The sequence below is a fragment of the Bufo bufo genome, chromosome 7 (genome assembly GCF_905171765.1).
Source record: "Bufo bufo chromosome 7, aBufBuf1.1, whole genome shotgun sequence".
Taxonomy (NCBI): domain Eukaryota; kingdom Metazoa; phylum Chordata; class Amphibia; order Anura; family Bufonidae; genus Bufo; species Bufo bufo.
The window spans coordinates 212,496,307-212,512,158 of NC_053395.1; the positions used below are offsets into that span (position 1 = coordinate 212,496,307).

The window sequence follows — 15,852 nt, forward strand, 5'->3', positions numbered from 1 at the left end:
GCAAGTACATTTCCAATGCTCTAATTCAGGGATCAGCAACCTCCTGCACTCCAGCTTTTCAGAAATTACAACTCCCAGAATCCTTCCTTCATTTCTATGGGAGTTAGGCCTCATGCACACGACCGTTGTGTGCATCCGTGGCCGTTGTGCCGTTTTCCGTTTTTTTTTCGCGGACCCATCAACTTTCAATGGGTCCGTGGAAAATTCGGAAAATGCACCGTTTTGCAGCCGCATCCGTGATCCGTGTTTCCTGTCCGTCCAAAAAATATGACCTGTCCTATTTTTTTGACGGACAACGGTTCACGGACCCATTCAAGTCAATGGGTCCGTGAAAGAACACGGATGCACACAAGATTGGCATCCGCGTCTGTGATCCGTGGCCGTAGGTTACTTTCATACAGACGGATCCGAAGATCCGTCTGCATAAAAGCTTTTTCAGAGATGAGTTTTCACTTCGTGAAAACTCATATCCGACAGTATATTCTAACACAGAGGCGTTCCCATAGTGATGGGGACGCTTCTAGTTAGAATATACTACGAACTGTGTACATGACTGCCCCCTGCTGCCTGGCAGCACCCGATCTCTTACAGGGGGCTGTGATCTGCACAATTAACCCCTCAGGTGCTGCACCTGAGGGGTTAATTGTGCATATCATAGCCCCCTATAAGTGATCAGGGGCTGCCAGGCAGCAGGGGGCAGACCCCCCTCCCTCCCCAGTTTGAATATCATTGGTGACCAGTGTGAGGCCTCCCCCGCCCCCCCTCCCTCTATTGTAATAACATTGGTGGCCAGTGTGCGGCCCCCCCGGCCCCCCCTCCCTCCCTCTATTGTATTATCATTGGTGGCCAGTGTGCGGCCCCCCCGCCCCCCCTATCATCGGTGGCAGCGGAGAGTTCCTATCGGAGTCCCAGTTTAATCGCTGGGGCTCCGATCAGGAACCATGGCAACCAGGACGCTACTGCAGGACTGGTTGCCATGGTTACTTAGCAATATTACAATATTAGAAGCATCATACTTACCTGCTGCGCTGTCTGTGACCGGCCGGGAGCTCCTCCTACTGGTAAGTGACAGATCATTAAGCAATGCGCCGCACAGACCTGTCACTTACCAGTAGGAGGGGCTTCCGGCCGGTCACAGACAGCGCAGCAGGTAAGTATGATGCTTCTAATATTGTAATATTGCTAAGTAACCATGGCAACCAGGCCTGCAGTAGCGTCCTGGTTGCCATGGTTACCGATCGGAGCGATTAAATCGGATCGATTAAACTGGGACTCCGATCAGAACTCTCCGCTGCCACCAATGATCGGGCGAGGGGGGGGAGAGGGGAGGCCACACACTGGCCACCAATGATTTTACAATAGAGGGAGGGGGCGGGGGAGGCCGCACACTGGCCACCAATGATATTACAATAAATGGAGGGAGGGGGGGGCGACGGAGGCTGCACACTGGCCACCAATGATATTACAATAGAGGGAGGGAGGGAGGGCCGGGGGAGGCCGCACACTGGCCACCAATGATATTACAATAGAGGGAGGGAGGGGGGCCGGGGGAGGCCGCACACTGGCCAACAATGATATTACAATAGAGGGAGGGGGGCCGGGGGAGGCCGCACACTGGCCCCCAATGATATTACAATAGAGGGAGGGGGGGCGGGGGGGGCCGCACACTGACCACCAATGATATTCAAACTGGGGAGGGAGGGGGGTCTGCCCCCTGCTGCATGGCAGCCCCTGATCTCTTACAGGGGGCTATGATACACACAATTAACCCCTTCAGGTGCGGCACCTGAAGGGTTAATTGTGCTGATCACAGCCCCCTGTAAAAGATTGGGTGCTGCCAGGCAGCAGGGGGCAGTCATGTACACAGTTCGTAGTATATTCTAACTAGAAGCGTCCCCATCACTATGGGAACGCCTCTGTGTTAGAATATACTGTCGGATCTGAGTTTCACGATGTAACTCAAATCCGATGGTATATTCTAACATAGAGGCGTTCCCATGGTGATGGGGACGCTTCAAGTTAAAATATACCATCGGATTGGAGAAAACTCAATTGCACCATATTGTGTCAACGTCAAACGGATCCGTCCACATTGACTTGTATTGGATCCGTTTGGCTCCGCACGGCCAGGCGGACACCAAATCGACTTTTTTTTCATGTCCGTGGATCCTCCAAAAATCAAGGAAGACCCACGGACGAAAAAACGGTCACGGATCACAGAAAAACGGGACCCGTTTTTGCGGACCGCAAAAAAAAAAACGGTCGTGTGCATGAGGCCTTACAAGAACAGCCAAGTAAATGCGCATGCTGGGAGTTGTAGTTTCACAGCAGCTTGAGTGCCGAAGGTTGCTGATCCCTGCTCTAGTTCATACTTAAGAAAATAAATGATGTAAGTTTGCAAAAAGTCATCTTTGCAAATGTTCTAGCTTTTTTTCTAAATAGCTCCCTGTGTGGACCTATTTGTCTTAATGGTTAGAAATTACATATTATTTGGCAATATATGATTTTAACCCTCTTCTCTGTGAACTGTTCTGCTGCATTTAAATAAAGATGATCTTGAGGAATTTTAGATATTTTTCTTAAACTTATTTGAAAACAAGAACGCATCTAGATTAGGGATGGTGGGGCATGTGCCACAGATGCTGGGTGCCAGGAGACATGCTCACTAGCTTATACTCCTTGACCAGGGTTTTTAAATCAGGACTATCCTGGAAAATGTAATATTTGCCCCGGATGAAGAAAAGCCTAGCTAAAAGTCTGGTTGGGCAAAATTGAGATTGCCAGACATCTTTTGCAAGTTTTCAGCAATTTTTTTTGCTTTCTGGCATTGCTCTCTTTTACTGTCCAAGCATGATTCCCTTTATTCACATTTTACGTCTCTGTAATATAAATATGTCTGAGCTGAATTCGTCATTTCCATCTCATATTAAAATGTTCCTCTATTTCTCCTTCTCAGTTTAATGTTTTGGACTAACTGGAATGAACAACACCCAAGTATCATGAGGTCCACCCTTTCTGGGAAAAATGCCCAAGTCATTGTCAGCACGGACATCGTTACTCCAAATGGTCTGACTATTGATCACTCGGCAGAGAAACTCTACTACTCTGATGGCAGCCTGGGGAAGATAGAGAGATGTGAATATGATGGGTCACGCAGATACGTAAGTGAAAAAATAAATAAATATATATATATACACGTTAGTGACCAGCCTGTTTTGGGCCCTAGTGACCAAGCATTTTTTTTTCCTTTTTTCATTGTCGCATTCCAAGAGCTAAAACATTTTTGTGCTTGTTGCTGATTAACCTTTATTAACTCTTTATGCGGGGATGGGGATTTTTTTTTATAAATACTGCCATTGAGTTTTAATGTTTTAAATTTTGTGCCGCTCATTATTTGACATACACAACAGCACACTTTTAATGTTTTTGCATTGCTGCATCCCAAGACCTATAACTTTTTTTTTTTTTTGTTCTACAAAGCTCTGTGGGGGCTAGATTGTTGTGGGATGGATGGCTCGTAGTTTTCATTGGTATCTTTTTGGAGTACATAACACTTTTTGATCATTTTTTATTCCTGCGAATAATGGCTTTTTTATGGCATTCACTGTACGGGATAAATTACATGATAATGCGAGTGGGAGTCATTACTTAAGTGGAAATTCCAAAATATATGGTAGGGATTTTATTTTTGTAATTTGTTCCATTGAAAAGCGTCTTAAACTTGAAGATTTTTATTTTATTTGAATAGATGTTAACATTTTATTTTTCCTTTTAGTAGTCGCACAAGGTGACTTTAAGAAGTGATCTTTTGATTTCTTCCATAATACACTGTACTGCTTATGCAGTACAGTATATTATGCTGATAGTGCTACACTGCCAATCACCAGCATGCTGTGCCAGAGAGGTGCAGCCTGATAGGGATACATTTCCGGCAGGCCTGGAGTCTTCATTAGACCTGCCATGTGAACACATATTGTTTGTGGCATGTTGATGGGAAACAGAGTGAGTCCCCTTCCTTACTATTGACCTCGTGAATCTAAGGGGATAAACAGCTTGGATCTGCACTTCTGCTGATCCGGGCTGTCAGAGGAGGACCCCGGCTCTTATGTGAGAGCCGAGTCCCCGCTCTCTTTTTCATGGGAGACGCATGCAGCGCTTAGACTAGGCAGCCATTAAAAGGTAGTGACCTAGCCTAAGATTCCTTAGTGTAAAAAGACATAGTGGCTTATGGGGTTAAAAAAAGATAACATTGGCCTATGGAGCATAACAGAGGCTTTTGTTTCTTAAGCGGAAAGTTTGCACCCACTGAACTTCCTATAGCTATGCTAATCCACAGTACAGTAAAATGGTACTGCTATTTTTCCACAAGTAATGACCTTGCATTATTTTTTTATCGCATAAGTTTCAGTTTAATTCTCAAGGTTGCCTTTGTATATTTTCACTTTTTTTTGCATGGTTATGCATATGTATTTGAGATATTTTGTTACTCTTTAGCTCAAGGACTGTTGACTTACTTAGAAGTTAATGTTATTCTAGGGCTCATTGCTTGTAACACATATATTAGGCTAGATTCACATCTGCGGCACTGCTCTCCAGATCAGGCATTGCCTGATACAGCTTCCTGTCCGCCGGACCCCATTGACTATAATGCAGTCCCGTAGAGATCTGGCTGCTACCCAGCAAATATGCCGGTAATTAGCCAAGCAAATACTGTTGCACAGAATGTTGTCGATTCTAAGTATTCTATGCCGGACCAGCCTGCCGGAGAAGACGACCACAGATGTCAAAATAGCCTTAGACAATTTCTTAAGGCCTTTAAAGCACATACATATAGCAACAGTGCTCATAAAAACACAATCATTCTAATAAATGTTTCTGTCTTTCTGTAGGCTGTCAAACTATTGTTTATTCTGAATGGTATTTTCTTTTGTCTATAATTATAGTCATCAATACATTTTAAAAAGGCTGGTCAAAGATGAGCGGAAAAAAATTGAGTTACTGGATTTTCATTGGGAACAGTGGCAGGATCCTATAGGATCTCACTGTCACTATGTCAAATACTGAAAATGTTTTAATACTCAGTCTTAGAGTTAAATGGATATTTCCATCTCAGACTTTTATGAAATATCCATGTGTTATTATTTTAGTTTTTCTGTTTAAAAAGTTGCAAAAATGAAGCGTAGTGATATTATTCTTTTAGGTATTTGCTTCTGACAACTCTCATTGGCATATGTCCCAACACAAACCTACCACTGCCAAGAATGGGGCTTAGAGTACAATGTCATAGTCTTTAAAAAAAAAAAAAAAGTACTATAGTAAATCCGCCTTCCAGTCTGCAACATACAGGGGTCAGTGCAGCTTTACAATTGTTCAGATAATGTATTTGGACATTCTTTTGATTGCTTGCTTGTGTCTATGCAAAAAAAAAAAGTATGATGCTTTGCTACTCAATCTATACAATACACAAAAGACTGAAAAATCATTTAGACGAACATAGAAAATACTTTTTTTTTTAGAACAGTCCATCTGACCATGCATTCTTGTTCACAGCGGTGCCTTTGCCTGCTCACCTCGTAACGTATTTGTGACCTGTGATTGCAGAAAAACAATTTGTCTACCAAGGTGTCTTATTGCACTATACAAATACAGTGATGTTTATTAACACTTTACACCTCACCTTCACACCACCTGAAAAATCAATTACTACTGACTGTACTGACACATAATTAGAAAACAATATAAAATATTTTTCTGCTAGATGAAGACAAAATGATAAAACAAAATTAAAAAAGTATTTATACTAAAATACAGGCTTTTTAACATCTCCCTATATGTAGAGAGTCACTATGTGCAAGCATGTGAAGCGTAAGCATGCAAACAATCTCTTACCCTCCTCCCAGAATTCCAGAGGAGTGTTGTGTAGCCTATAAGACTCCTCACGCCGCTTGGGTGCTCTCCATCAGGAGATATGGTATTCCCTGAAACCCAATGTATAAAACATCTAACTGATATTTCCTCATGGGCTGGCCAACAGTTTTTAGTCTGGGAGATGTGGACTAATTTGTTGCAAATACATGACAAATTTATAAATAAAGGCAACATTGAGGTTGAATGTTGGGCTTCAATGCAAAATATGTATCAGGACCTCCAACTATTGTGGTAAATTTATAGTTTTTACTAAGGCGTTCCATGTGCCTGCTGCCGCCCCTCTCCTCTGTTGCGGGCTGTCCTTCCAAGACCAAGGTCCTTAGGGCGCGCACACTGCCTGGCTCTTAAAGGGCCAGTGAGAGCACCCTTAGTCTTCCTCGGTCTATACCAGTTCCTTTCTGTGTATTTTAGGCGCTCTCTTCTATAGGAGGATGCCTGAGCTTTAGGTTCCTAGCTAATAATATTCCAGTGAAGATGTGCTTATCTGTTTGTCTGCCTTTGTACCGTACCTATGCCAGTTCATCGACTTTGATCATCTACTGCCTGTCCTGACTATAGCCTGACAACCGTATTGAAACATTGCTGCCTGACCTGCCTGACCTGTTTCACAGATATGCATGGACTCTGCCTGCCCTGACCTCAGGCTGTCTCCCGACTACAATTATTGAATGTCCGCTTAGTGCTCTGTGGTTCAGCTGCCAACTACACTGGGACGATCTCAAGAGGTAGTTGCCTGGTGTCTCCACTGCAGAGAAGACCAGATCGCTGTATAAAGGTTAAGAGTGAAAACTAAGGGACCTCAAGAATAATGCACTTAGAGATAGCCCTAAATAAAACCAGTTAGTTGGCACAGCAGGTCCACACTTACTGCCTGATATAATAATACAGGTGTCCTCATATCTGGCAAAAGGGCCATTAGGTGCCATCGTGACCCTTTTATAACTATAACTTCTCCATTCAGCTCTGCTTTTACCTCATTTCATCTGACACAGAACCCTTTCAGGGGACCTTAGAAATTGAGAGTACACTGTAAAGGTGTTCGTGGTGTATTTCCAGTTAATATGATGTCACCCTATTAGCTAGAACGAGAGATGAGCGAATAGATTCAAATTGAATTTGTTACAAATAAAAAAATATATATATCGAATCAATGTCTTAGTGTTTTTCAAACCGGGTATGTCTACCCATTAAAGCAGATGACATTTAAAGAGCATCTGTAAGCAGTAACGATAACCATATTAAACCAGGGATATTGTGTGAAAGGGTTGATCCTGTAGTCTATTTTTTCTCTGGAACGCTGCAACCGAGGTATTATTTTAATCAGCAGGGTCAACGCTACTAGGCAGTTTACCTGGTTTAATAGGGTTGATCCTTCAGACTAGTGCTTTTTAAAGGGTTTCTGTCACCCCACAAAACTCATTTTTTTTTTTTTTGGATAGTTAGATTCCTTATAGGGCGATATAGGAGAATATAATGCTCTTACTTACTTTCATGCGGCCGATTCTTTATAAAACAAAGTTTTATAATATGTAAATGAGGGCTCTACCAGCAAGTAGGGCGTCTACTTGCTGGTAGCTGCTGCAGAAATCCGCCCCCTCGCCGTGTTGATTGACAGGGCCAGCCGTGATCTCCTCCTCCGGCCGGCCCTGTCAGTATTTCAAAAATCGTGCGCCTCTGGTCATTCGGCGCAGGCGCTCTGAGATGAGGAGGCTCGTCTCCTCAGCACTCCCTCAGTGCGCCTGCGCCGATGACGTCTTCTCTTTCGGTGATGTCATCGGCGCAGGCGCACTGAGGGAGTGCTGAGGAGACGAGCCTCCTCATCTCAGAGCGCCTGCGCCGAATGACCAGAGGCGCGCGATTTTTGAAATACTGACAGGGCCGGCCGGAGGAGTAGATCACGGCTGGCCCTGTCAATCAACACGGCGAGGGGGCGGTTTTCTGCTGCGGCTACCAGCAAGTAGACGCCCTACTTGCTGGTAGAGCCCTCATTTACATATTATAAAACTTCGTTTTATAAAGAATCGGCTGCATGAAAGTAAGTAACACAATTATATTCTCCTATATCGCCCTATAAGGAATCTAACTATCGAAAAAAAAAAAAAATGAGTTTTGTGGGGTGACAGAAACCCTTTAGGAATATTTTGCTTGTGACTGATACATAGGTCCCTATTATGGCTCTGTACTTGGGACTGTGTATGAAATATACTAAGTTGTAGGCACCTCTGCATGTCTCCAAGAGGTAGGCACCTCTGCAGGGTCTTTTGTTATTATTATTATTATTTATTAAATTGCCATTCATCCATGGTGCTATACATATGAGAAGGAGAGAGGACCCTGCTTACAATCTTCAAGGAATGGGGGAAGGATACAGTGGGTGAGGTTAAGGCTACTTTCACACTTGCGTTCAGAGCGGATCCGTCTGGGGTCTGCCCAGACGGATCCGCTCCTATAATGCAAACGTTGGTATCCGTTCAGAACGGATCCGTCTGCATTATATTTCATAAAAAAGTGTGAAAGTTAGTCAGACGGATCCGTCCAGACTTTACATTGAAAATCAATGGGGGACGGATCCGTTTGAAAATTGCACCATATTGTGTCAACTTCAAACGGATCCGTCCCCATTGACTTACATTGTAAGTCTGGACGGATCAGTTTGCCACCGCACGGCCAGGCGGACACCCGAACGCTGCAAGCTGCGTTCGGGTGTCCACCTGCTGAGCGGAACAGAGGCCAAGCGGAGCCAGACTGAGGCATTCTGAGCGGATCCGCATCCACTCAGAATGCATTGGGGCTCTACGGATCCATTCGGGGCCGCTTGTGAGATCCTTCAAACGGAGCTCACAAGCGGAACCCCGAAGTGTGAAAGTAGCCTAAAGCCGTTCATACAGTGTAATAGTAGCAGCAGCGTCACTGTAGGTTGCAGGCTTGTCTGAAAAGGTGGATTTTCAGGTTTCTTATGAACGTTTCCACATTAGGTGACGATCTGTTGGGGTAGAGAGTTCTAGAGTATGGCGGATGCACAGGAGAAATCTTGGAGAACATTATGAAAAGAGATGATAAGAAAAAAGAAATTGTGGCAGCTTCCACCTGATAACATATTACAGAGATTTTCTTCCCAAGAAGTATTGACTCTAGGGGATAATATCTCTATGATATGACATCATATGGACAAAATGGGGCAGATTTAATAATAGTGTTGTACACTACGCTGTCTAAGAAGAGGAATCACAGTCTTAGCCCTCTTGCACACGACCATATGGCTTTTTCAGTATTTTGCAGTCCGCAAAAAACGGATCCACAAAAACCACGGATGATGTCCGTGTGCATTCAGATTTTGTGGAACAGAACAGCTGGCCCCTGATAGAACAGTACTATCCTTGTCAGTTATGCGGATAATAATAGGACATGTTCTATCTTTGAACGGAAATACGGAAGGCATACCTTCCGTTTTTTTGTGGATACATTGAAATGAATGGTTCCGTATACGGAATGCAAAAAACGGAACGTAAATAGAAAAAAAAACGTTCGTGTGCAAGAGGCCTTAATATTCAGCAAATGTACTATTATGGCACAACGGACCTTTGTAAATCTGGAGCCTCTTAAATCCTGTGCCAAATTTAGGCAAGTATTCCATAAAACAATTGTCTAGTCTAAGTTTATACCACCTACAAGTTGGAATGATTTCACTCCAAAATATGCCAAAATTTAGATGCATGGAGGTCTATTTAGGCCATGCCCTTTTTCCTTGAAGTCACACCCTTTTTCCATTCAGTGACACCCCCTTGTTGCATGAGGCATAAAATACTTATAAAAGAGGCAAAACAGATGTGAATGCAAAGCATGCAGACATTACCGGCACATTTTCAATAGTAAGGCTAGTTTCACACTAGTAGTATTGATCACGAATATTCTAATCGTGAATTTTTATCGCAAATATTGGCACTTCGAGAATTTGCAAATATCTAGAATATAGTGCTATACTGTATATTCGTATTTGCGAATATTCTAAAAAAAATTTCATTTGAGTCCATGATCCCTCACTGCTTCTTGCTTGTGGGCCAATGAGAAGGCTGCAATATCTTTGACTTTAGGAGTAGTGTTGATCGCAAATTTTCGTATCACTAGTTTTTAATTGCAAATTTTCCAATTGCCGATTTTCGCAATCAAGAAAATAATGACTGGAGATCAAGAATTCGCGAATTCGCGAATATATGACGAATATTTGCCCAAATATTAAAGAAATATCGCAAATTCGAATATTGCCCCTGCCGCTCATCACTGCACACTAGCATTAAACATCTCTGGCAGGCTGTTCTGGCTGGGAGCGGCCTTCTGGAAATGTCGCTACCTGATACCTCTCAGCCCCATTAACAATAATGGAGACTAGTGGAATCCGTCCGCAACCCAGAAAGTATGGCGACGATCGCCTGGATGAAAACTGCTGCACTCAGCTGTTTTTGTCTGGCCGATTTTTGGCATATTTGCCTGTTTGTGGCTGAATCGCCACCAGTCCCCTTTACAGCTAATAATGGCCAAAAATCTTTATTTTAGACTTGATAAAGGGGACCCTAGCACCCCGAAACGCGTTGTCTTACGAATAAATGGAATACTGCTGAAACCAAAATATTGTCTTTGACCGGTTGTTTCGTGCGCCCTCTGTGTTCCACACGCTCTACCTAAGGTCTAGCGTACTCTTCTTCTTTACAGCTAATGGGGCTGGATGGCAACGGGGTAGCTTCCGTTAATGCTGGAATGCGAAGAGATCTGGACCAACCTGCTAGATACAAAATTGCTGGGGTGAAACTAGCCTAAATCTGCCCCAGAGTGCTCATGGCTTTCTAGTACAGAGCAGAGAGAAGAGTTCTATGGTCTAATTTGTCTCCAAGATTGATTCAAATGTTGCAATTAACTTTTTTCAAAACTGTCTTAAATATTTCATTTTTTTATGTATTTATTGATTTATCATATAATTTTTATTGCATTGGTCAGTCCATACCAAGTATCACTTGTGTCCCTGTCACTTTTGGGAGAGCTACATAAATCTTTGTAAATGACAACTGACATAATTCTACGCGTCTCTAGCCCTTAACTTACTGCTGTAGTTTAAGAAAATTGAAGGACAAGAAGCATCAGGGTTTTCTAGCTTCCATCTATATTACGGGCAAATATTGTAGTTTAACAGGAGTATTCATGTGTTTAATATTTTCATCAAACGCAGGCTATTTCCTTTATTACTCTCTTTTATAGATGGCTGCCGTTACCGTAAAACACAGCACCACAAAGTCATAATCCAACTCATATTGATTAAAATGTAATAATTGCCCAGGAATTTCTCACTTTATAGCGTGGTGTAAAATTGTCTTATGAGTGTAACTTAATATTTTATTCGATATTTAACTGCAAAGTTATTTCATAGTAGTTTTTTTTCTTCCATCAGAAATCTTCCATGTGAGAGAAGCATAAAAACTGTTTTTTTTTTCACTTTAAAAAAAAATATTGTTCATTTAAGTATACCATCTCACTGAACTTCTTTAATTTTTATTTTTTATATATTTTTTTGGAGATGCCAGCGTCTTGTAGTATGTATGGTTGGTTGCATTTAAACACATTAAGTGCATTGATTTTTATATTCACTCAATTACTCACTAGTCACAGTCCAATCGCCTGTAAAATACAAAGTAGGTACAAATGTTAGTCCTATTAGAAAGAGTAGAGACATGTAAAAGCTTTTCTTTTTTTCCATCTCACAATTGCATCTCCCCATCTTTACCCCATATCTAAACAGGATATTAGAAGTGCAAGGATGCACTGCAAACTACAGCATAATCATCCAAATAATAGATTGATATTTTGTTATTTTGGCTTTCTTTGTTAAAGGGGTGTCCTATTTTTTTGTTGTTCTTTGTATGTTTCTGACTATGCAAATGTAAGGGGTTTTCAATTCACTTACTTCATCTATGCAGTCCCCGTTATCCTCTTTAGCTGAGCGTCACATGATCTGCGATGTCAGCTTCTTTCCTGCTATTATAATGTTCTGTGCACGAGCCTGAGGGAGCAGTTCTGCCTCTCTGCATGGAACGACGCTGTGCTGGTTGAAGAAACAAGCCATGCCCCTTACATTGCCTGATCTGCTGACCACACCCCCTGCACTGCCAGATCTACTGGCCATGCCCCCTGCACTGCCTGATCTGCTAGCTGACCTGTTTGCCCTGTGTCTCCCCTCCCACTGGATTCTTCATTAAAGTTTAACCCCTTCTACCATCAGCAGCACAGACTCAGAGCTGGAGGCTCTGCCTCAGATGCTGAGCAGCTGCAGGGTATCTTCTTCACAAATGCTGTGCTCAGGATCTTTCCTCCCTCCTCACCCTGCAGACACGGAGCTGACAAAGACCAGAGAAGTTCTCTTCTCTGTACTCTTCTGCTGTGTAAGGGTAGGGGAAGGATCCTGTGTGTATCAGCAATGTCACTGTACTGTACAGTTGGGACTTGTAGTTCCACACATACAACATGAGTATCCCAGAACTCAAACTGCATGCAGGGGAAAGACAGTCTTTGTTGACACCCAGAAATATTCATGAGGAAAACCTCAGAGATTGTTACAAACCCCCACAGCTCTGCAACTGCATGTCAACATAGGGCCAGAACAGAACTAGGGAAATTAGCAAATATCCGTTTTTTTTTGTCTAAAACTTGCTTAGCTTATGTATATATTGCTGGCCATCAGATTTACAGAGATTTATTTGTGTATTTTTTTTTAACTTGGATAACCCCTTTAAGTATTCTGTGATTATTCATGAAGTTAACAGGATTTTCCAAGACTGAGAACCCCTGTTAAGATGGCCGGGCATGGTGCAAAATGTAAAAAAAAAAAGAAAAAAAGTCACCTGTCACAGGTGCTCCGGGTCCAGGGCCGAGCTCCATTCACCTCCACACCAGTCAATGGCCTAAGCAATGATGTGTCCAGGCACAGCACAAGACCGCTGTCAGCGCTGAGGCCACTGACTGGTCGATATCAGTGATGTGCATGAAGACAGCTTATAAACCTTTACGGTTCCACAAAGGAAATGGTAGCTTGGTGCTGAAAATTGAGAGCCTGTAACAAGTGAGACTTTATTTATTTATTTTTTTGCACCCTGTCTGTCCATCTCTTAGTGTACCACCTCAGGGTAACAGAGGTCTAATGAACCCTTGATTTCTGACTCCATATATATCCATGGAGAGTTGGCAACACTTGCATGCTGAACTCTCCATTAAGGCCTATAGAATTTACAGAAAGAACAAAGCAAGAAATGCTCACTTATTTCCACAACTACAATGGATTTATTTTAACAGGCCATGTATAAGCATAACCACCTCTCCACTGAATTCTATAAAGACTGAAGAGACAAGTGCAGTGACCTCCTGAGGAGTCGGTACACTGGATAGGAGTGGTAGTGGCCCTGATTGAGGCCTCATGCACACGACCGTTGTGTGCATCCACGGCCGTTGTTCCGTTTTCAGTTTTTTTTCCATGGACCCATTGACTTTCAATGGGTCAGTGGAAAAATCGGAAAATGCACCGTTTGGCATCCGCGTCCGTGATCCGTGTTTCCAGTTCGTGAAAAAAATATGACCTGTCCTATTTTTTTCACGGACAACGGTTCACGGATCCATTCAAGTCAATGGGTCCGTGAAAAATGACGGGTGCACACAAGATTGTCATCCGCGTCCGTGATCCGTGTCCGTGTCCGTTTTTTCCTATCATTTCAAAGGCAAACGTCCGTGAGCATGAGGCCTAAGAGTTGTGTCAGTGTACTCCCTCAGGCCATTGCTCCCTAGGGATCAGAGCAGTATAATTATAGTAGTGAAAAATGAGGCCACAGATAAAGGTAACAAAGTCCTTTTTACTAAGTGCAAGGTAAATCTTCAAATACATACAGTAGCAGCAGGCTTTAAGTGCAATTCTTTCTGGCACCAGAAAGGATATGGCGGCAGGTTGGTTGGTGGCAATTCAGCACTTAGGTGATACTGGCCTAGTGGTTGTTTGGTGATGGGTGGCTTAACTGTAGTCCCTCACCTTACAGCAGTGTCTGTATATTCTGATGTAGCAGTTCACACTGCTGTTTGGAATCTCATAGCTTGACCTCAGGACAATTGGAGTAGTTCTCTCTGGAGAATTTGGTAACAGAAACAGATTTTCAGATTGCTTTCTCTCCTCTCTGTCTCTAGACAGGAACTCCCCCTCTTTTCTTGGAGCTGGACCATCCCACTCCTGTCAAGAAGAGAGGAACAGTCGTTAACCCTGTTTCTGTTAACTTTTGTCATTCCTTCCTTGCTGGTAGCAACAGCCAAGAAAAAAAATCAGTACACAACAATATAAACAATTTGTGGTACTACACAGGGAATTGATGAACTTGGGATTAGTGGACCCCCAATCTCCTAATAGGTGTGGTACCCATCCCCATCAGACATTTTGGCCTATCCTGTGTGTATATGATCCGCAGACAGGGGACTTTCTTGTTCCTATTCTTCTCTATTCCTGACATTTTGCCATCCATTTTTCACCCCGAGGCTAAATCAAGATCCCCTGTTATCGGATCACCCTGTTATGCAGTGGTTGATGCAAGAAATGGGTAATGTAGGCAGATGTTGACCCTTGTCTGCAGAAACAACACTGTAGCACGGGGGGGGGGGGGGGGGGGGGAGGCACTGCATTGTCACATCATCCAATGGAAAGGAAGCAATCCATCTTTTTCTCAGTGTGAAATGAAAATTTTAACAGGTAATAGGTCTAGGTATAGGGTCATAAGAGCTGTCAATGTTTTTTTTTTTCCACTGAAATGATTCTTTAGAAGACAACATTATGACTTCCTGCTGCCACCACTAGAGGGAGCTGAGGAGCTTACTGTATAATGCCATGCACTAAGTTCCTAAGCTCTCCTTACTATGCAAATTGTGAATGTAACCTTCTCATTGAGCACTTTGTGTAATGCTGATGAAATTTCAAATTTCTCCCAAATCAATAAGATTCCTTGCACTGTATTATTATAAGGAGACAGCTTTTTTTTTTTTTTTTTGCCTGGTCCCCTTATGTATTCTGTAAAACGGCCACAAGTTGTCATAGAATTGTATAACACCAGCATGAGGGGTTTGTAAATGTTGTGAAGAAAACTGATTCATTTGAAGCGCTCCACTACAATCAAACATCTCTCAAGCTGTCTGTTCCTCCACAGAGCTGGTTCATACTGATATCTTTGAGATTGTGTTCAATAACTCAACTACATCTGTTCTTATCCTTAGGTAGAACTATGGTTCCACATATCAAGGGAATGACAACTTGTTTTAGTGGATACAAAGCGATATTATTACTGCCTTTGGGGTTTCTACAAAATCAGCAGAAATGAAACATTTTGGATATATTTCTTATCTTCATGCTGATTTAGAAAGGCTAGTTTATTTATTTTTAAATCTTAGCTGTTAGGGTATAATATTCCGATGATCCCCAAATATTTCCTACCTCCCTGCTTCCAACTTCCACTACTTCTTTTCTACATCTCTCAAAGCACTGGCTACAGAAATAAATTCTCATTGCTGGGGAAGATGCACTTCCGAGTTCCCTTTGTATAAAACTATTATATTTGAGGGTTCCCATTAGGCCCCCCCAACAGGCACTTTGAAAACTACACCCTCCACTTCTTGAAAATGTCATTTTTTGTATTGTAGATTTTGAAATTATATCTGATGTAAATAAAGTTGGTGCAGAACTCAGGTGACTAACATGCATTTTAACGCCTTAAGGACATAACTAAGTTTAGCCTTTAAAAGGTTTTCCAAGTTTTTAATATTGATGACCAGTCCTCTCCGTAAGCTTCTGATTGGTGGTATCCGACATCTGGGACCCCCTCCGATCATCTGTTTGACCACGCCATGGTGCTCACAGTAGAA

General features: G+C 42.6%; 1 protein-coding gene across 1 annotated transcript in view; it reads left to right on the plus strand.

Annotated features, from left to right (window-relative positions):
- Positions 1-15,852, plus strand: part of LRP1B (LDL receptor related protein 1B) — a 1,344,280-nt gene that overhangs the window by 1,042,455 nt on the left and 285,973 nt on the right. Inside the window, exon 44 of the mRNA XM_040441523.1 lies at positions 2,957-3,161. Within this exon, the coding sequence (XP_040297457.1) occupies positions 2,957-3,161 (205 nt within the window). The remainder of the gene's footprint in view (positions 1-2,956; positions 3,162-15,852) is intronic.